The 20,162-nt window shown below is 43.8% G+C and overlaps 2 protein-coding genes across 9 annotated transcripts in view; both read right to left on the bottom strand.

Moving 5' to 3' along the window:
* Positions 1–5,374: 5,374 nt before the first annotated feature.
* ube2j2 (ubiquitin-conjugating enzyme E2, J2 (UBC6 homolog, yeast)) lies at positions 5,375–8,805 on the bottom strand. The gene is made up of 7 exons (XM_049735006.1): positions 8,643–8,805; positions 8,047–8,177; positions 7,838–7,878; positions 7,196–7,298; positions 6,951–7,089; positions 6,778–6,858; positions 5,375–6,551 (listed from the first exon to the last, which is right to left on the bottom strand). The coding sequence occupies exons 2-7, from the start codon at positions 8,175–8,177 to the stop codon at positions 6,261–6,263; spliced, it is 786 nt and encodes a 261-aa protein (XP_049590963.1). The 5' UTR covers positions 8,643–8,805; the 3' UTR covers positions 5,375–6,260.
* Positions 8,806–9,139: 334 nt separating this feature from the next.
* LOC125977929 (arf-GAP with coiled-coil, ANK repeat and PH domain-containing protein 3) overlaps positions 9,140–20,162 on the bottom strand; it is a 34,178-nt gene continuing 23,155 nt past the window's right edge. For 2 of the 8 annotated variants that reach the window (XM_049734992.2, XM_049734995.2), the window contains 16 exons: positions 17,415–17,527; positions 17,268–17,319; positions 17,050–17,150; positions 16,754–16,865; positions 16,430–16,662; positions 16,055–16,124; positions 15,791–15,885; positions 15,499–15,719; positions 15,315–15,407; positions 15,073–15,174; positions 14,765–14,988; positions 14,582–14,691; positions 14,377–14,487; positions 13,709–13,770; positions 10,352–10,398; positions 9,140–9,520 (listed from right to left, as the gene is read on the bottom strand). In XM_049734992.2, the coding sequence (XP_049590949.1) occupies positions 9,452–9,520; positions 10,352–10,398; positions 13,709–13,770; positions 14,377–14,487; positions 14,582–14,691; positions 14,765–14,988; positions 15,073–15,174; positions 15,315–15,407; positions 15,499–15,719; positions 15,791–15,885; positions 16,055–16,124; positions 16,430–16,662; positions 16,754–16,865; positions 17,050–17,150; positions 17,268–17,319; positions 17,415–17,527 (1,815 nt within the window). In that variant the 3' untranslated portion in view covers positions 9,140–9,451. Of the gene's footprint in view, positions 9,562–10,351; positions 10,399–10,905; positions 13,771–14,376; positions 14,488–14,581; positions 14,692–14,764; positions 14,989–15,072; positions 15,175–15,314; positions 15,408–15,498; positions 15,720–15,790; positions 15,886–16,054; positions 16,125–16,429; positions 16,663–16,753; positions 16,866–17,049; positions 17,151–17,267; positions 17,320–17,414; positions 17,528–20,162 lie in introns of those variants that run through there. The other 6 variants (XM_049734993.2, XM_049735001.2, XM_049734994.1 and 3 more) reach the window with 5 other exon arrangements.

Genomic DNA, 20,162 nt, shown 5'->3' with positions numbered 1-20,162 from the left:
CTTTGCCAATTCGTATCTTGAGGGTCACAGTAACACAAATGCCCGTGCGTGCTACTAGTTACCCTATTCAAACAGACAGGGGTAGGGAAAACAAAAGAAAAAACAAAGTCATACTCCCCCAAAACGCTGGCTGCATCTGCACCCATCAGTCTCGAGTGGGCCGCTCGTCACGGGCCAAGGTCCGGGTCTACTCCGGCCGGTGTTGGACTCGTCTTCCGCCTCGCACGAGTGCAAAAAGACAAACGGTACTCAGGTGCATGCGGTTCACTTGTGTCAACGTACTCATTACCTGCCCCCTCCCTGGTCTTGTGGGTGCAGCCCAGTCCCTCTCGGTGCAGGCTGGCGCTTGACCCATCCGCCGCCCCGGCAACCCTGAACGCAGACAAATAAGGAAATCTAATTAAAACCAACAAGTGTGTACACTACCCTTGCAGATTGGATTGCCATGTCACCGCCTCTGGCCAGCCTTGGCCAGTCATGCATCAGGCTCCTCTTCAACACTTGGCGACTGCTTTCTTTGGGTGATTCCTTCCTTTGCACCCCGCTCACCAATCGCGGGTCTGGTGGCCTCCGTCCACCGGCTCTTCGTTTCATACATCAGCTCTTCCACCTTGCAAGACAAGCACAAAAGTCTCGCTGCGCCGTCGCTTGCGCGGTCGCTTGCGCGGTCGCTTGCGCGGTCGCTTGCGCGGTCGCTTGCGCGGTCGCTTGCGCGGTCGCTTGCGCGGTCGCTTGCGCGGTCGCTTGCGCGGTCGCTTGCGCTTGCCGTCGCTTGCGCAGTCGCTTGCGCTTGCCGTCGCTTGCGCGGTTGCTTGCGCGGTTGCTTGCGCTTGCCGTCGCTGCGCGTTTGGCACTCAATGAGGGCTGCACAACATTTTGGAAAATCAATGATATGGCAGTATTGGGCCAGACCACTGCATTGAGGCAAGTTGTGCAAAATTCTTGGATGGAGGTTAACTATTTGATCGCAATGAGATCAGTTAGATTAGTTAACTTTAACTTACATCAATGACTAATTGTCTTAACTCATTACAAATAGTTAGGCAAGAAAACATGTTTCATTTGAGACATGAAAAAAAAAATCTTTGCGGTCTTAAAGTGCATGTCAATAACCAAGACCACCATATGGCAGTTTTCCAATACACATGCAGCCCTACACACGTCACCATTGGTGTCCAAATGGCAGCCTCGGGGCAACTTGATCAACACACCACACGAATGAACACAACACTGCTTTGTAGCACTAAATATCAATGGCAACATTTCGTGATTGATTTAATGAATTTGCGTCAAAGAATTCTGAATTTGTTTCAGTATGTAGCCCTCAAGCAGACATTGGGACACCGCTGGTGTAATTAAAAAAAAAAAATATATATATATCCATTTCACACGTTGAAGCTGCGCAGGTCGACGTCTCCAGGGAAGCGGGTCTCCCTCAAAACTCGGCGACTTCAGAGCGATGCCACAGCGGTCCGTTCACCTCTGGTCAGATCGCGTCACATCCCGGTCGCCATCTGCAGAAACAAACAAATCTTAGAAACTCAAAGAGCACCCCAAGTTGTCGGTCACTTGCTTACTTGATCACAGCGGCTAGCTACTATTGGTGACCGGCGCCGGGTCGGGCTGTGCGCCCCCCCCCCTTTTGCGTCCGGCCTGCAAATGGCAGAACATGCAATGAGTTGGGCGCTGCTCGCATCATTACGTCTTCCTCGTGGACCGACTCGCCCAAACACCGCCCCCTACACCTAGAGAACAAAGGACACACAGCTTAGATCAATCACGACAGTGGTAGGTTAGAAAAAGACAAAATGTCTCGCTCCAATGCTGTCCTACGCCTAGGGGAGAACAAAGAACGCAAGTACCACAGTGGTGGTAGGTTAGGGTTAGATGAAGTGCAACAGTGGCAGGTTAGAAAAAGACAAAATGGTACAAGTCAAATTGCAAAATTGGACATTCAGGATCGGCTCGCTCCAATGCTGCCCTACACCGATGGGGGAGAACAAAGAACGCAGCAAGCACGACAGTGGCAGGTTAGAAAAAAAAAGACACAAAATGGTACAAGTCATATGGCAAGCTTGGACATTGGGCTCCGCGTCAAAGTTCACTTTTGTCTCCATCCAAGTCACCACATCCTCCCCCAAGTGAGCCGTCAATGGCAACCAATCACAAGACACCACTGGATCCAGATAAGCCACAACCTCTTATGCAAGACCAACTGTCAGACCCCCAAACACTGTCCACACCTGCAACCTTTCCGTCGTGCACCCATAACCAAAGGCAACCACACTGCCCCCTCCTGGGCACATGATCCGCACATGTTGCAGCGTGCTTGATTCTTGACTTGATATAGCATTGCTCTTTTGGATAGGCCATTGCTCCTTTGGATAGGCCATTGCTCCTTTGGATAGGCCATTGCTCCTTTGGATAGGCCATTGCTCCTTTGGATAGGCCATTGCTCCTTTGGATAGGCCATTGCTCCTTTGGATAGGCCATTGCGCCTTTGGATAGGCCATTGCGCCTTTTCATATGGAATTATACTTTTCCCATTCGGCTCCTCTTGCAACCTACAATAACACAGACAGTCATTAATTGTGTGCTCGGAAGCTAAAACTCGACAACCATTGTGTTGGGAAGCTGAAACTTGACAAAAACAGGTTTTCACCCTACTTAGGACTACTCTTCCTCAGTGTCCTCAGCATCACTGAAATAGCTCCTCAAGAGCCTCCTGCTTGCTTTGTATAGAAGGATGCTGGCTGGGCAGCCTTTTCTAGTGCTACAAAAGACAAACGGAAATTATTGCAACAAAAATAGATATTTTAATTTTATACATACTAAGTATAAAGCACGACATTGCAGTTGAAAAAATATATTATTCTATTGTAGTAAATTATAATTATTCAGGATTTTAATTCACATTTTCATTTCATCATTCATCAACTCACCTCACATTGGACAGATGATCCAGGTTGGCGGCGTCCAAAACGGGAGAAAATAACCTGCGCAAATGTTTGTTGCGTAACGGAAAGAGAGCGGGCGGGCGCCATCTTTGAATGGATTTGCTCTGATTTGGACATGACGTTAAAAAAAAAAAAAAAAAACGCGAAAAACATTTAAAATACCACCAAAACGCGCAACGACGCGACGCAAAGTCGATTGTGGCATGCCGTGCCCAAACCTCAAGCACTCCCTGGACAGCGAAAATCCTGCAAGAAATAATAAATGGCATCGTAAGAAACTGCAAACATTTGCTCACGGGCTAAATTGCCTGCGGCGTACAATTTACCTCCTGGCCTACCGTCGCGGCGGACGCGACGTTGCCGAGTCACGAGAGTACACAATCCTGCGTCAAACAAAATAAAAAAGGCTTGTGAGAAAAGGCAACAAAGCACACATTTTGGGGCCTATTTGAAAACTCTCCTTGCGGTCTCCAGTTAACTTCGACGCCTACAGTCGCCGTGTGAAAACATGGCGTCCGTCGTGAGAGACGGCAAGAAACGACAAACATTTGCTCCCTTACCTGGGAAAATGCCACGCGCTCGGTGGCACCTGCATTTGAGAACTCCCCTTGAGCGCGAAAATCGTGCAACAAACACGGCGTCCGTCGTGAAAAACGGCAGGAGACGACAAACATTTCCTAGCATGCTCGCTTACCTGAGAAACCGTCCGCCGCCACGCGCTTGGTGGTACCTGCATATGATAACTTCCCTTGAGCGAGCACACCTGTCTTCAATTTACCTAAAGCCCTGACGTCACAGCCGTCAATTCAAATCTTCTTCTCCTGATCGTCCAACGGCGCTCGGCACACTGACGTCACCAGGTGGTCGCCTGTCATGGTGACTACTGTGGAGAGGGTTGCTTCGGACCATCCGTTGAAACTTTGAACACCGAACATGTTTGGATGGATACCCTGCAGTCGTGATGTGCATTCCAGTTCTTTTAGGTGAACGAATCTTTAGAATCCGTTCACTCAAAAGATTCGTTCAAACGAATCGTTCAACGAATCCCCCCCCCCCCCCCCCCCACACACACACACAATGAGTGTCAAGCTCTAGTCCTTGACACCTGTGACCTGTGACGCTGATATTTCCCTAATAAAGTGGCCTGTTATGAGGTACACTTGAAAATGGCATTGTACCTAATGGATTGTCTGAGTGATTCCCTCGTTAAGTGCAGGTGCGTGAAAAGTTTTAGCTCCTTTTGAACGTGAAAGTGGCTAAAACTTTTCACGCAGGTGCGCTTAACGAGGGTCACTTGGAAAACATGTTGGAACGCGGCCCTGAGGACTAGAGCTTGACGCCTGTGACCTTTGACCATGATGTTTCCCTAATAAAGTGGCCTGTTATTAGGTACATTTGAAAATGGCGGTGTACCTAATGGAGTGTCCAAGTGACGTCACAGATCAACCAGCCAATCAGATGTGGCACTTTTCACTTTCAGTTAAACCAGGGGTGTCGACCTCCAGGCCGCATTCCAATATGTTTTCCAAGTTACCCTCGTTAAACACACCTGAGTGAAAAGATCGGTTCATTTTCATGTCCTGCAGGAGCCAAACTTTTCACACAGGTGCGCTTAACGAGGGAATCTTGGAAAACATGTTGGAATGCGGCCCTAAAGACTGGACTTTGATACCTGTGACCTTTGACTATGATATTTCCCTAATGAAGTGGCCTTTTAGGTACAAAAAAAATCTTTTGAGTGAACCGATTCTAAAGATACAGTTCAATGCAAAGAACTGGAATAGCCGACTGGTTAGTGACATGGGCTCTTGCTCGGTAAGAACTTGGTTCGATCCCAAGAGTGAGCATGTACCTGAATGTTCTTTTAGAATTGAAACCTCGCTTTGTATGCATATGCAAACAAATGCAAGTATTTATGCGTAAATACATAAGGTGGCCCATATGGTGGTGAAATCTAGTAGTGTAAGGTGAAGAGAGTTAGGGTTTAAAGCTAGGGTTAGGGTTTCAAAGTAGGGTGGGTTCGCACTGCATTATCTATAACTTGCCAAAGGCCACGATTATGTGGCCCACTCAAAACAATTAAATTGTATTCTTTAGTGTAGTTCTTTTTAAATTGCCTGCCATATTGTAGAAAAAAAAACAGTGATGACACACCTCGACCCGATAAAGCACATTAGCACAAATCTAAGCTTCTCTTTAGTGGTAATGCAAATGTAAAGAGACTTCACTGAAGGATTGCCTCACTGTTTGATCTAGGTGTGTCCAATAAAGCGGCTCACGTGAGCGGGAAGCTTTGAGAGCAATTTGTCACACTGTTGGGTTTCGAAAACACCCCTGCGCTGCTGTGCAGGCTCCTTTATCTTAAGTGTGACAACAGGGCAAGTTTGCAGCACAATAAAAAAAAAAAAAACACGCCGTCATTTATAATTCATTTATTTCGGAAGTGTGGTTGGTGAGAAAAAGAAGTCCACTAGCTTCACTAAAACGCAATGCACAACAGTACAATGATCAGCGGTCATGTGGACACTTTGTGTCGTCCAACTACACTCTCCAAGGCTTTGTCTATAAATTAAAACAAAACTGATCAGAAAGAAACTATACAGAACAAAATATAGATTCGCTTCACGCGTTCTCAAAAGTGGACGCGTATGTACAGAGCGATGCAAGAGTGGTTGGCTAAACCAAACCCAAACTGCGCTGGTCCCTATTTCACAACTGATTTTGGCTCATGGGTTGACTGGAGGAAGCTGGTTCGTCCGCTCCGATCGCTTTGTTTGATTTGTGTGTGTGTGTGTGTGTGTGTGTGTGTGTGTGTGTGAGTGTTTGGGAGGGGCATACCTTCCTGGTTCATACATTTGCCTATGAAGACTTTCCTTTTGTGCTTGAGAAAATACTAACTTTAGCCAGAGGTGTGTAATCAGTCAGATAAAATAAAAAAATAAAAAAGAGGAAAAAAAAAAAAAAACTGCTTGACTGAGGTAATTGAAGGTTGCCAACTAGTTGCTGATGTGCCTCAGTAGGTCACTGATCTGCGATCTTGGCGTCTGCTGTTCCCTCTCTGTGTAAACATTTTGCTGACAAAAACAAAAAAAAAGCAGAAGGAAATGTGTTTGCCAATAGAGGAGGAGAAAAAGTCACAAAAGCAACTTGTGAGCAGAGGAGTAAAAGACTTTGTTCCTCCAAAACCCATGAGCCACGTTGGTTTCCCTCCTCCACAGTCACAGCCGGGCTGCTTTCTGTTCTCCAGAGTCCCCGATGGTCCCGGGACACGACGTCCCCATCCACTTGACGTTAGTCCAACTCTCAATCCTGCGCTATGCTCCTCAGCACGTACTTGACCGTGTAGGCAAAGGCGGCGAAGCCGACGATCACAAACAGGTTGGCGAGGGCTCCACCCAGAAGTCCATGGTTGCGATTGGGTTGCTGCAGGCCCTGGGCGGGGTTGGCGCCGCCGAGTGGGATGGGACCTCCGTTGAGGGCGGGGAGGCCGTAATGAGCCTGCTGGGGGTCGCCGTCGGGCACCACGTCGGGTAGGGGGAGCGGTTGAGTGCGGGCGTTTAGCTCTTCCTGCAATTTCTGTTTTTGCTTCATCTCCTGGCGACGGAACATAAACAGCACTTCAGAACAACAAATAAGCAAAGCGAAGGAACAGGGCTGATCAATTAACCCAAATTTAAATCATCTTTTAAATGCAGAATATTGGCCTGAAATTGAAAGAGGAGCTAGGAAAAAAAATAAATGTCTTTTTTTTTTTATTGCAATTGTAATATCAGAAATGGTTGAGCCCAACACTGAAAATATCGAGGTTGAGATGGCTCACCTCCACAACCTCAGGGAACAATTCACAGAAGACTTTGTCCTTCAAGTTGAAGGCGAGGCTTTGAGCTGAGAGTTGTCTTTTCTGAAAAAAAAAAAAAAAAAAAAAAAAAATTGCACTGTATTGTAATAAGGCTGCACTGTTCTGCTTGATCACGCTCATTTGTCTGGGCTCACCGTGTGGTCTGAGGTCTCAATGCTGCCCAGGGTGGGTCCTTTCTCCACCATGAAGCTGAGCAGTCCCGTGAGGATGGTGGAGACGGACCACGCCGGGTTCCATGTGTCCGGGTGGAAGTCTGTGATGGACAGACATAGCCTGTGGGGTCAAACAGAACGTTACAGCACGGCAACGTGACACCAATGTGAGTGGCTAAGTCCAGTAAAAAAAAAAAATTAAAAAAAAAAGGAACGCATCCGCTTACCTTGTATTACATTTAAATCTGCCGTTGGGGGTTATCATGTAGATACTTGGTGGTTTAAAGGGGAATTCCCGAGGGAATATGAGTTTTCCGTGATAGTAACCTCCTATTAGGAACACAAGTTGTAAAAATTCGATTGTTAGAATAAACAATTTAATTCTAGCACAGTGTGAAATTTGTATGAAATTAGATTTGATTAATCCGGATAAAATATATTCTTGCTTAGTTAAAGAGCAACTATGAACACACAAGATATAATAAGACGTTTTACTTAATAATGAACGACTGTTGGGTTCAAAAGGTTAAGATGAACTGAAACAGCAGCACCAGCGCCACTGCTAATGTGATGAAAATGTTTACTGTGACGTGTAAAAACTTCGCAATACAGCACATTGGAAGTCACTCTTTTGATTTATGAGTTTAGTACACACTCATCACAACTTGACGCATCCTTTTTTTTTTCAAACACGCAATATCCTGAAATTCAAGGTCATGTGGCGCCAGAAAACCCAAAATACCAGTGTGATAATTACGTATGACACATGGAAACCACTTTTCGATAACTGTTGAACGCCTACTATAGAACATTAATCATGAGACCAGTAATTAACCTGACAGAATATTTTTACACATTTTCTTTTTTACCTTCATAAGGAGTTTTTTCAGGACCTCTCACCACATAGTGCCTGCAGGAAACAAGAGTAAATGTTGCATGTGCTACTACATTTGAAGTAAGACAAGAAAACCTTCTTGGTAGGTATCAGGTTTGACCTGATGTCATCGACTTGTTGCAAGTCTAAAATATGAAATGTACCCCGAAACACAAAAGTGTGGTATAAGGATGGGGAGCGTACCATTCTAAGATGTTAGAAGGCAGAGGCTCAGCACAGATGTAAGGCACAGGGTCTTTCTTTATCCTGAGGTAATCCTGCTTAAGTCGCTGAGTGGCTGTGGTTGGAGCTCTCTTGTTCCCGGTGTTGCTCATCTGTTGACAAAAAAAAAGAACAGGCAAACACAGATTGAAGGCAATATGACCACCAAGCAATGTGAAAATGTTTCTTCTCGTTGTTTCTTAGCGGAAATTAAAAATATATTGGGGGGTAGGCTTAGGGATCTTACACCAAGCACCAAGTTGTTTAAAACCGACACAGACGTTTGCCGAGCTTGCGTCACGCGAGGCTCGGTGCGTTCTCACTCGTGTCATCTAAGAGTGGGTACATGCAAAAACTCGAAGCAAATTAACGTTTTAACGTGTGACTCCATTATTACAAAACAGCCGTTAAGACTACCCTTTACGGTGAAGCCCATACCGAATCTGGTGTGTAAACACTAATTAGCTACCAAAGGCTATCACAGGCCAGTGCTGCGCTTATATGGCTAATGCTAGCAGCCATGGCGCTTCGTAGTAAGAGTTGCACGAGTTTCTTATTATGTGTTGTATTGGACATACCTCTCCAGAGACCCTAGTGAAAATGGGGATTCGGGCCTGGATACGAATTTGGGCCGCAGTCTCAGCGATCAGACCCCAAACCGATAGGACGAAGACACCGCCGAAAGGGTAGCTTAATAGCGGAACAGAAACACTCAATTCCGGATTTATTCTTCGCGTTCCGTCGGGGCGTGTCTAAAAATGCTCAGAAAGTTCATTAGCGCCGTCTTCTGGTGTGGCGGTGTTACAGCATCGAATAATATACACCACAATGTCAACATTTGTGTGGCAGCAGTTCAAATATAGTGCTAGTCACCTGCCATTTTTGATTGATTGATTGATTGATCATTTATTGATCCCCAAGGGTGGTGAAATTCAGGCCCCAGCAGTTTCCATACCACAGAGCGGGTATACAAAAGACACACAGATGGCATGAGTGCAACTTGTGCATTAATAATGGGAGTAAAATCCATTCAGGGGGCAGATATTACAAATAACTGGACTGAAGTCAGAGGGTGTGGTGTTTCATTGAATGGTCATTTATTATGGCAACAAATATTTGACTTCCTTGGAAAAGTTTGACTGACATTTTAATATGATTCGCAATAGCCTTATCGTTTTCCATGTTTTCCTTTAATGATCCTTCTGATATCCAAACATCTGAATTGAAATAGGTCAGCCATTTGGATGAATGAACAGAAGTCACGTTTTGACCTACATCCATCTTGAATATATACTAAGCGCTGGCTTCCAAACTGTAAGATGATGATGAGGCCGTGAAAAGTTCCCTTAAGGTTTTTCGCAGCGGCTGAACTGGAGACTTCTCCTCCTCAACTTCTCGGGCTGGAGAGATGCGAGAAGAGAAAACTCGCGAAAGACTTCACCACGGGAGATGTCACCTGAAAGTCAAGGCGTTTTCATCATTATAGCTGTGATGTGGCTGCCAAAAGAGGACGAAAAATATGAAGCTTGCACCATGACACACCCATAGCCCAGCAGCATGTGATTTGTTTTGAAGAGAAATCACGACAGCTCTACCACATCTAGCAACACAGTCGATTTTGGTCAGAAGAAAAGAAAATAGGAAGAGAGTGGGGAGCATCCTGTTCGTTATATATTAACTATATCAGTAGTTTCCCAATATTTATTGGGCCGAGGCACTTGCTAATCAAATTTATGACACTCCACTAAACAAAAAAAGGCACACAAATATGTGCAACAGACTTAAATAATGACTACGTCTCAATTTACTCAAAAATTTACCATTCTGGTGCATGAATGGGGTTTGTCGCCCTTCTGCTCTCTAGCGGAGGAACATTTAATTGTTCTGCCTGTAATTCACTGGCCTAGATAGACGAAAAAAATACATAAATAATTTTCAAACCAACTGCTATAGGGCAGTGGTTGGGAATCATTTACATACACCAAATTAATTTCTCGTACGGTGGCAATGAATTAGATTGCATCATGTTTAGTATTCAAATGTAGCAGTGGAGTGGATGGTACGCTAAGCGCTTGTGTGCTTTAAAAAACAAACAAAAAACACTAGTGATTACATAAAGACCTCAAGTATGTGATGTTTTGCAAAAAGACAAGCAGGCTCCAGATGTTTTGCCCCAGACAGACCAAAAGACCCCTGACAAAACACACCGTAATCAGAGCAAGAAAGAACCAAAGTGTCCCTCTACACGACTACGTATCAAAGAGACGGCTCAGGATGCTTCACTCACTCTATCCTGTGGTAAGGATTTAACCCTTCTGCTGCCCTTGGCAACCCCTGCGGTGAGAAAAGCAATGACATGTCAGTTAGTGTCCCACGCTGTCTTTCCTTGAATATTAAATGACGCTTTAAAACAGTCCTGGCAAGTGAGTAAAAATTTCATAGTTGGTGTTAATAAAAAAACAAAAAAAAATCTTGTGAGGTCACATGAATGTTTTACAAGTGAAGACGCTGAATTATTCAAGGCACACAGAAGTGCTGCGGGCCTAAAACCCCTGCACCGCTTGATACTGAGCACTAAAGTGAATTTTAATTTTAAAATGAAGCATTTAAATACGCTGAGGCTCACTTTCATAAGCCTGTTTTAATGCTTTGAATAAGTCCAGTGTTTCTAGGAAAGGTTGGCCACTCTAGAGCAGATTTGAAAAGCAGCAGTCTCCCAACACAGAGCAATCACTGAAATCAAATATTGAAAAACTGATCAATTTGCAACTAATTTAAATAATGCTACAATGCCGAGAGAATGCAAGAGAACAAGAGAAATGAAAGCAAGTACAGACTGGGTTAGTTCATGAAGAGTTTCTCACTTTTATTGTATTCCTCTTTTTTTTTTTGTTCGCCTCAGTGTGTCTAAAGACATGAAATAACAATTTCCAAGACTGTTGGGTGTTTTTGGAAAGAGAATCAAAAGACAAACATGAAACAGATCCGAGCGTCACGACCCCGCTATGGACCCTCTGAGAGGCAAGCATGGAGTTGAAATACACGAGTGTACTATTTACAGCACCTTTTTTACCACTCCTATGTCAACACACACAATGGACACGACACTGAACACTTCCTCGAGGGCGTCGCTCGCACTCGGCCCTAAACTTGTACTACTTGCAGTCTGTAACTATTGCCATGTGCGAATCTCAGTTCTGTTTTGAATCATGTGAGCATACCAACAGTGTTTCTACCACTCTTGTCACTTCACAAAGCATCGTAGCACTAAGCTGCATCTACTCAGAAATGATTTCACGTTGAAGAAAAACCAAACAAAAACAAACCTGTGATATAATACAAGGTCGGACACTTTCCCTTCAAAAGTCTTTGGCAGAGGAAACTAAAAGCACAAAAAATATGAAATTACTGCTTGTGGAAAGGATTTTGACTGTGACATTAGAGAGGTCACGTTGGTACATGCTTATTCCACAGGACTGCACTGCACAATGTGATCAAAACGGTAGAAAAATATCACAGCATGCTAGGAGCGGCAATCGTGTTTACTCGCCCACAAAGCATGCAGAGAACACTGTTGGCTATTCGGCATCGGAGCCTAACAAAGTGTGTAAACATGTCCGGAAAATGTGCTCCATAATCTCACTGATACAGATATTGTAACATGGAAGCGTATTTACAGTAAATGCAGGTGTGGTTATATAGCCATAAAGTCGTTGTTGTTGACTAAAGGGCAGTGAGCAGCACTTTCGCTTTCAAGGGAAGTCGAAATTCTTCCCGAACTGCTACGTCCGACCACTGAGCTCACGTTTTATGGGTTTATCAACTCCTCCTCACCATAAAATGCAACAATGAATGACAGTCCGTAAACTAAATACATTTCTTTCCATAAACTCAGAAAATCTCTCAGTGCTGAATGCTGATTATTGGATCATCAAACGTAACGTAAGGCCTTTCCACATTCCGAAAACGTGAAGAAATTGGGGTTCTACGACTGCTATCATCGAGATACGATCAAAAACACTTTTGTCTCAGAGTAATATTTTAAGACTAAAAAGACAATCATTAACAGAATATAACAAACTGCATCAGTGAATGCATTGCACGGCTCCTCTGGGAAGACAAATAAAATAGACAGACAAGCAGAGAACAGACGATAACTTGAGAAAAGAAAGATTACCTGAAAACAAACTATGACATAATAAAATTATAATACTGAAAATAGGAAAAGTGCACAGTATTAGCACTCAAAAAAATGAAGCATTGACTATTCTTGACAACGTTAACAGCCTCTCTGGAACGTCTCTTCCTGTAGCTCGTCACAAATTATTTTCTTGATTCAGTATTGTCGTGTTTTCAAACAGAAAAATATTGTATTACCATTATCCCGTGACATTTTTGCAGTTGTCACCGAGGAACTATGTTGAAGTTCGAGGAGGAGGACGGCAATTACAGTATTGACCTTTTCGGTCTATTACTGTTTTTTTGCTATTCATCATCCCCAGCGAATGGCGGGGGAAGGCAATATTCATTTTAAATGATTACAGTCCTGCGTAATAAATAATAAAAATTCAATCATTATATCATCCAAAAGAAACCTCAGGCACAGTTTTTAGCAGTATGTCTCTATGGCAACTGAATGAAATGTTCAGTTAGCAATAGGAAATACATATCTACAGAAACTGAGCCTGGCTATATCGTAACTTAACCACCAACTATGTTGATGATGTCATTTCACTATCATTAGCACTCTTGACCAAACAGCTATAATAATGTACAAAATGTCCGCCATAGTAGAATTGGTTAGTAAGGCCTCAGCCTTTATGTCATTTGTTTCTGTTGTATAGTATTGATGATTTCTATAATTAAAAATGTTGGTATTAAGAAGTGCTTTAATTCTGGATGAAGCCTCTGGACTAAATGCACAGACTGACACTAGTAAATAAAGCAAGCAGCAGGAAGAGACGGCGCATTAAATTAAGTTTGAACAACGACAGGGCTTGGCTGACAAAATCAAATTATGCGGTTGACATGAAAAATCCATACTTCATTTTAGCGAGAGTTTTTTTTCTTTTACAGAAATGTATTATAATGTTATATTCAGTCCTCACTCTACAAAGCAGACGAGGCTTTCTCCTCCTGAAAGCCATGCAGTCTTTTTGTCACAGTTTTACTTTTACATCCCTCCCTGACACCGCATTTTGTAATATTAATCGCCTCATGCCACATCACACACGGTGAAGCGCTTATAAATGAGACTATTTACACCTCAAGCTGAGGAGAAATGGTTCGGTCTGAGTTAATGCCGCGACGGTCCTACCATGAGAGGTAAAGCCGCAGCGTGAGAGGATGTTAGCAGAACACCGACAAGCAGATGTCATTTGACTTGGAGTGATGTGGCTAGGGTGGAATGGTGAGCAGAAACTAGCAGAAAATCAGAGGTGCATGAGGGCAGTTAAGCCAGTAAGAGTTAGAAAAGGTCCTTCAGGGGGTTTGTGTTGCCCGTGAGCCTCAATCTAGCTGACATCAGTGTCTAGAGGAGAACTCGATATCTAGAGAGGCTAGAACTCCTCTATGGTGAGGCAGATGAACTCTTGGATGCACTTCCTGTACTGCTGCTCAGTGGGGCTGGTGCTGGGGTATTGACCTGGTTGTCCCAGGGGGGCTTCCGCCTCTCGCATCTCCTCATTCATCCGTGCCAAACGCAGGCTGGAAGGACAGACGGGACAAAGACCGAAAAAAAGATGAGCATTTTTTTTTCTCCAGCTTTTGCTTCATTTTCTTGTCATATCCATCTATCCTCTATATTTATATATACATTTATTTTTTATTTTTTTAATGACTGTAGTCCTTATCAGGATCGCCGAAGCGAATCCCAGCTGACTTTGGGCCCGTCTTGACACAAATCATTATTATATATAAAATTAATTAAATTAAATAACCAATTACTTAACAACGTAATATGTAACCTTGTTTACTAAAATGTATAGTGTAGTGTTTTAGTTTAATTATATAATAATTCATGCTATTTTCAGATATTATTTCACCTAATTCTAATTTTTTTAACCAGTGATTTCATTTAATCATTTTAAAACGATTTTATAAAAAAATATATATACTATATATTTTTTACAATACATCAAACAATTAATGAACTAAACTAATAATAAATTTGGTCTACAAAGTAACTCAGCTGAATTAATGCAACGAGAAGTGTTCAACGGTCCAGATGAATGATCGAGAATGGAACGGTCCATATGCAAACCCCTGAGCTACCCTTTGGCCAATCCTGGAAAAAAATGCGAGCTCACTCACAGGGTGACGATGTCTGCATTGGCGGCCTGCACAGCGATGCTGAGCGGGTCGTAGCCCTGCTCGTCCACCTCTGTCTGCGACGCACCTCTCTTCAGAAACAGACACACCTGGCTGCAGGACAACACAAATACGAGATGCTTGAAATATGAGTATTCCCTACTTCCGGGAAGGAAATCACTTAGTGCCACATAATACGTCCTCATACCCAGTGTGTCCCAGGTAGGTGGCGTGATGCAATGGGCCTCTCCCCCTCATGTCCCTCTGGTTGACATCAGCTCCATTCTGAAGCAGGAACTCACAAGCTATCAGAGAGCCCTGACAGAGAAATGCACATTAGAAATGCTGCTCTCAAAATCCCCCTCCCCTCACAAAACAAAGTTCTCCTCACCCCCATTACGGCCTGTATGAGTGGCGTTTTCCCATCCTCCTCCTCACTTGGAGCGTGAACGTCGGCGCCGTGAGCCAGCGCCTCCGCCATGAGGGGCAAATTGTGCAGACGGGACGAGCGGTGGAGCAGCGCGCCGGGATGGATCTCCCTGGGATCCTCGGGGTCTGATGGTACTTCCTGTTCAATTTCTACCTCGCCACTGGAGGACTCTTCTGATTCCTCGTCTGGTGGCAACAAAAGTTCAGCTCGTTGCAATGCAAATGACAATTTTAAAAGTCACGTGAAAAGAGCAGGAATCCTCAACGTACCTTCTTCGGTGACGCTGTCCACCACAGAACCAAACACCAGGATGTCGGTGCTGCCGTCAGTGCTTCCTCCCAGGCCGCTGTCGCTACTCAGGCCTGCGGGGCCAAACCATGCCAAACCGCGGACACGTTAATTATTACATAAGATACCTCCTCGTGCGCCATCTTTTGATTTCACTTTTAATAAGTTTAGTCAAAGGGCGGGCAACGTATGGCCCCGCTGGAGTGATACCAAGTGGACTTACTGCGAGGACCCGAGCCCGTGTCAAAGTAGGAGAAGAGGGAGTCCAGCTCATCTGGACAGAACAGGGAATCCCGGCGAAATTTGGCTGCCGCTGCTGCCGAACGTTCACAAGAGTAAAAGACTCAAGTTGGTTCTGAAGTGGCTCATCATGACAAAACAGCCACAAGGCTTGTTGCCCAACTCACCTGCTGAGAGATTGGCAGGTGAGGCACTGCCGGGCTCGTAGCGGTGATATTTCCTGCGGACTTTGTTTGGCGCCCGGACCGAGCTGTTGTGTCGCTGGCACTTCTTCACCGTCCACGGTCTGGACTTCCTTTCACCTTCCACCAGCGCCTCGCTCCCGCTCATCTTCTTTAGGAAGCGTTTCTCCACATATTTGGACTTAATCCAGGCTTCTTTCTCCTGTCTGGAGCAACAAAGTGGACATTTTTTAAATTTGTTCATGACAAGTAGTGATATCCCAGTTCAAATACTGACCTTGTACTGGATGGTGCGGGCTTTTTTACCCCGAGTTCTTCACAGGCTCCCTCATAAATTTGATTGATCACAGTGTTGCCTAGTTCACACATCAGCTGAACACAAGAGCAAGAAAGATAGGCGTCTAAGAATGTCACTCAAATAATAATGCTCAATAATGTTAATCCTCGCTTTGCTTGCATTTACCAACTTTCCCACTTAGAAAATTGCTGGAATTTCTTAACTCGAAGTTTAATGAACAACACAAACAGAAGAACGACTTACCTTGAGTAGTTCTGGCTCCCATGAGTCAAGAGTCAGTGATCGTACTTTAGAGCAATGGACGCCGAGACTCCTGGAAGAAAAAGTTGAACGCCAAATGACTTTTTTTTTTTTTATTGTACTGGTAATTTATTTTTAAGTGTCTGACTACTTTAATTATCTCACATCTTTATCTCTGAACATATCGAAACTGCACATTAAGGTATATAAAATGAAAGAAAATGACTTAGTTTACCCCTTTAGAGCAATAATAGCATAATAGTGCTAAAAGACCTTCTTGAACAAAAATTATACATAAAAACCAAATGATTTTTATTACTATGCTTTGAGTCTATCTCACAGTTGGGACAATTTTTTGCATAGAGTCAGAAGGTGAACCTGTGGATCCCGGAGCACTCGATGCACAGCAGCACTCCGAGGTTGATGGAGGCCCAGCAGGGAGCACTCTGGCCGCAATCACAGCACAATTCATTGCCCGGCAAGTTCTGCACCCTCTGGAGGAGGCCTTCACCACCTCCCCGAACTGCCTTATCCGCCCTCTCCCCCCTGTCCCTGGGCTCGCTGGCTGAGTCAATGCTGCTAGTGGAAGGTGAGGCTGTGCGATCCAGGCGCTATGGAGACAAGGGATACAAAAAATATAATTACAGTTCAAATAATAGAACGAATGTGGCTCAGAGTTAATTACACGGCCCTGATTCATACCTCAATGTAGTAGTTGTCAGCGATGTCTTTATAAGCTGAGGCAATGCTTGCTTGAACCGCTTGGATCCAAGCCTGCCTCAGTTTTTCGGACTCAGCCTGTAGCATGCAGCTTCTACAAGGGGATGGAGAGTGACTTTTCACATTCCACACAACTGAACTGCTGAATCATAATGTGTGCTTTGAGTTGGAGACTCGATGTTAGGTTTGTAACATGAGATGACTCAGCAACGAAATAACTTGATGGTGACTTGTGACGAAACTGCGTGTTGGGCCACACTGTACATATTTACACTTACTTAGTGGGTGAAACCACCTCGAAACAGAACCTCCTCTCGTTATCTTCACACGGTTTGACGGAGCACAGCCTCAGGTCCTCCACTACCACCGTCAACGAGTCCTGTTATTGGAGGAGAGCAGCGTCGCAGTTAGAATTTTAGTGACAACTTGAGATCAGAATTCATCTTCACAAAACTCATACCACTGAATGAGATACATTCATAAAGCCTAATTGTACCTTAAGTTTCTTTTGGTAGACCAGCTGGCTGTTCTGTATGGAGAACCATCGCCTTGTGGGGAGAGGGGGCATGAAGTTAGGGTAAATTAAAACAGGTAAAAGCAAAGTATTGCAGTTACCGTCCAATATTTTCAAGTCAAGCTTTACCTGTTCCAGGTCTTAAAAGCATTGCTGGCTCTCTTGAAGAGGTAGCCCTCCATGACGACACCATTGGGGGCATCCACATTGAACTCCAATTTGGGGTCATCGTAGGAAAAGTCCTGTGGAGACATGTTGCTTAAATTATGTATTGCTCAAGTTTGGAATCAAGTTCCTGACTCATTTGTAACGAGCGGCTCATTCATTAAACACTGCTGATGGTTTAGATTTTAGAGAATAGATAAGATCGTATGTGTCGTCTACGTTTAGACGACAATTACACGCTAATTATATATTGAGAAGGAACGACGGAACTGTGTCGGCGACAGTGGCTCCATTGTGAGAGTTGGGTGACTCAAATGACGAGTGAACTGCTCAGTTCAGGTGCAGTTTCCATTGTGCAGAGGTGAATGCCAGGCCATCTGTTCCTCAGCTTACCTTTCCATATTACCGCACAGTCTGTGTCTTTCTATTTGTCAAGTCACCCTCTCAGTTTCAACACTAAGATGCAATTCCACAGAAAGGGAATTAAATCCGCTGCACGCCACTTGCTCAAAGAGGGGGACGACAAAAAGACGGGAAACGAGATCCATAAAAGATAGCTCCGAGGTCATGTTTTCCTTTTGTTGAGGGCCGCTTTAGACAGTTAATGTGATTGGATGATCACTGAACAGTTGCACAGCAAATAACATTATAGACATTTCTGTCCAGGCTCCTCAGTATAATCTGGCAACAGTGACAATAAATCACTGTAAAAAAAAAAAAAAATCAAACAAATTTGGATAATAGTACTACAATACCATAGACAGCAATGACAGAATAAAACAAGTCCGCTCAGGTGTACGAGTTTTCAAAACAAGAGCAGGTGACGCAAGCGTCAACCAAAAGGATTTCGCAATACTCCCACTATTACAACTACAGCTAAAGCAAATAACTTTTCTCACCAGTGGATAGCTCAGCCGTCCAAGAATCTTCATCTTTACAACAGTGACTTCCAACAGCATGTTACAAAAAAAAGTTATCATTAAAAAGTTATATTAAATAAATAAATAAATAAATTAGAGTTGTCTTTCTGAAGAAATGTGGTATCTTAATATCGGGAAACTAGCGTAGCCCTCATCCATTGAGACCAACGGCAGCCCACTCGTGTCGTTCCTCAACCTCCACGCGCTGGTCTGCACACTGGCACGCCGCGTGGAAGCGACACGGGTGCTTCATTTGCATACAGCTGTGAGGTCTCGCTGCCCCCGTGACCCCACCGCGGCTGCCGGATCGGGGGGATCAAACATTTCATCCCTCCCTTTGTCAAGCTCGCGGCTACATCCTCACTTTTATGGTGGAGTTGGCTTTCCATCTGCCCGTGGAGGTGACAAGTGTTCCTGCCTAATCAAGCTGATATTATGGCTCCCCCAGCACATGCATGGAGCCCCCGCTTCCCACCTTAAATCAGTCGCGACCTGAAGAATGCAGCACACAAGTGGCACAAGGGTAGCGCACCACAAAGCTGCTACGGAGACATGTGACACGGTGTGATATAAAACAATTGTTTAAAAGATACAGGAAAGTGGGGAAAATTAATATTATATTCCATTTTCCTGAAAGAGTCTCATCGCAATAGTCCACCACTAAATATGCGACCAAGTCAAGAAGTTGTTACTGTTATTATTCTGCATCAAATATAAATGCATATTGTATTTGCTTCACTTCACTAGGCACATGAGAGAATTAAGAATATATATTTCACTTTGCAAAGAACTAATGTTTGATTTAATTATTACAGTTATTGTAGCCTAGCTGCGCAACGTTTAATTGATTCACCCACAACTAATTAATTACTGAATTAATTGATCATTTTGATAACCAATAAAAAAACTATTTTAATATCGTCACAAAAACAATTTGTCAATTTTGCTATGAGCTAACAATTTATTATTATTTATTCTAATTGCTACTGTTTGCAATGGTGAAGAACTGCTGTGCAGTTAGTTTGCTTAATTTCAGGGGATCTCATATATTTGTATCATCAACTATCATTAATTTTGTGGCGTCTGATTGCATTTTCACTCTCTCATTTGCCAAAAGTCACTCTGTGCAATTTTAATCCAAACATTAGTTTTCACTACCCGCTTCGCACACACAACAAAGTTGTAAATGCTGGAGAAATGGAGGCAGAGCAAAGTAAGGCGACAATCCTCTTGGGAGCCACAATTAAGTCGCCTGTACACAAAAGACGCCAGTGAAAGGACAGCAGGGAGGAGTTTATAACAAACGAAAAGAATAAGCACTGATTTAGCACAACAACAAAAATATAGGGAATAGCATGAAGGCGAAGGCACCTGCCTTCATTCCCTCACCTGCACCCTCGTTTACAACTTGTATTGTACTCTTTCACACCTCACCCTAATTCAACTTGAGCCGAATCCTCACATCTACTGCATTGATGTAATGGCCATCAAAAAATAGCAGCTTTCATCTATTATTCACAAAGGCGGCTGTCTCGTGGCTTCCTGGAGTTTAAAAAAAAAAAGAACTTTTTCTTTATGGAGGGAAATTGTGTCAAATGGCTTGTGACGAACATTTTCTGCTGCTTTTCCTCAATTTCTTTTGCAGATGTTTCTCAAAGGCACTTTGTCACAGGCCACATAGTGAGCTATAACTAGTGAAAATAATGAATTTCCTCATATATAAACGCCACTGGATTGTTTATTACGTGCACTAATATCTTCTGTTGCGTTTGGCTACGATGAGAAGAAAGTG

The sequence above is a fragment of the Syngnathus scovelli genome, chromosome 11, assembly GCF_024217435.2.
Source record: "Syngnathus scovelli strain Florida chromosome 11, RoL_Ssco_1.2, whole genome shotgun sequence".
In the NCBI taxonomy this organism is placed as follows: domain Eukaryota; kingdom Metazoa; phylum Chordata; class Actinopteri; order Syngnathiformes; family Syngnathidae; genus Syngnathus; species Syngnathus scovelli.
The sequence above is the reverse complement of the archived record's forward strand: the minus strand, read 5'-3'. Positions and strand labels throughout refer to the sequence as shown.

What these genes read in the sequence shown, in the direction of transcription:
- ube2j2 (XM_049735006.1), bottom strand. Translation starts at nt 8,177, where the DNA reads ATGAGCAACACCGGGAACAAGAGAGCTCCAACCACAGCCACTCAGCGA. An exon ending in TGAAAAAACTCCTTATGAAG is followed by an intron (nt 7,299 to 7,837) that starts GTAAAAAAGAAA and finishes TGTTCCTAATAG; the next exon opens with GAGGTTACTATCACGGAAAA. An exon ending in TGTTCCCTGAGGTTGTGGAG is followed by an intron (nt 6,552 to 6,777) that starts GTGAGCCATCTC and finishes TTCCGTCGCCAG; the next exon opens with GAGATGAAGCAAAAACAGAA.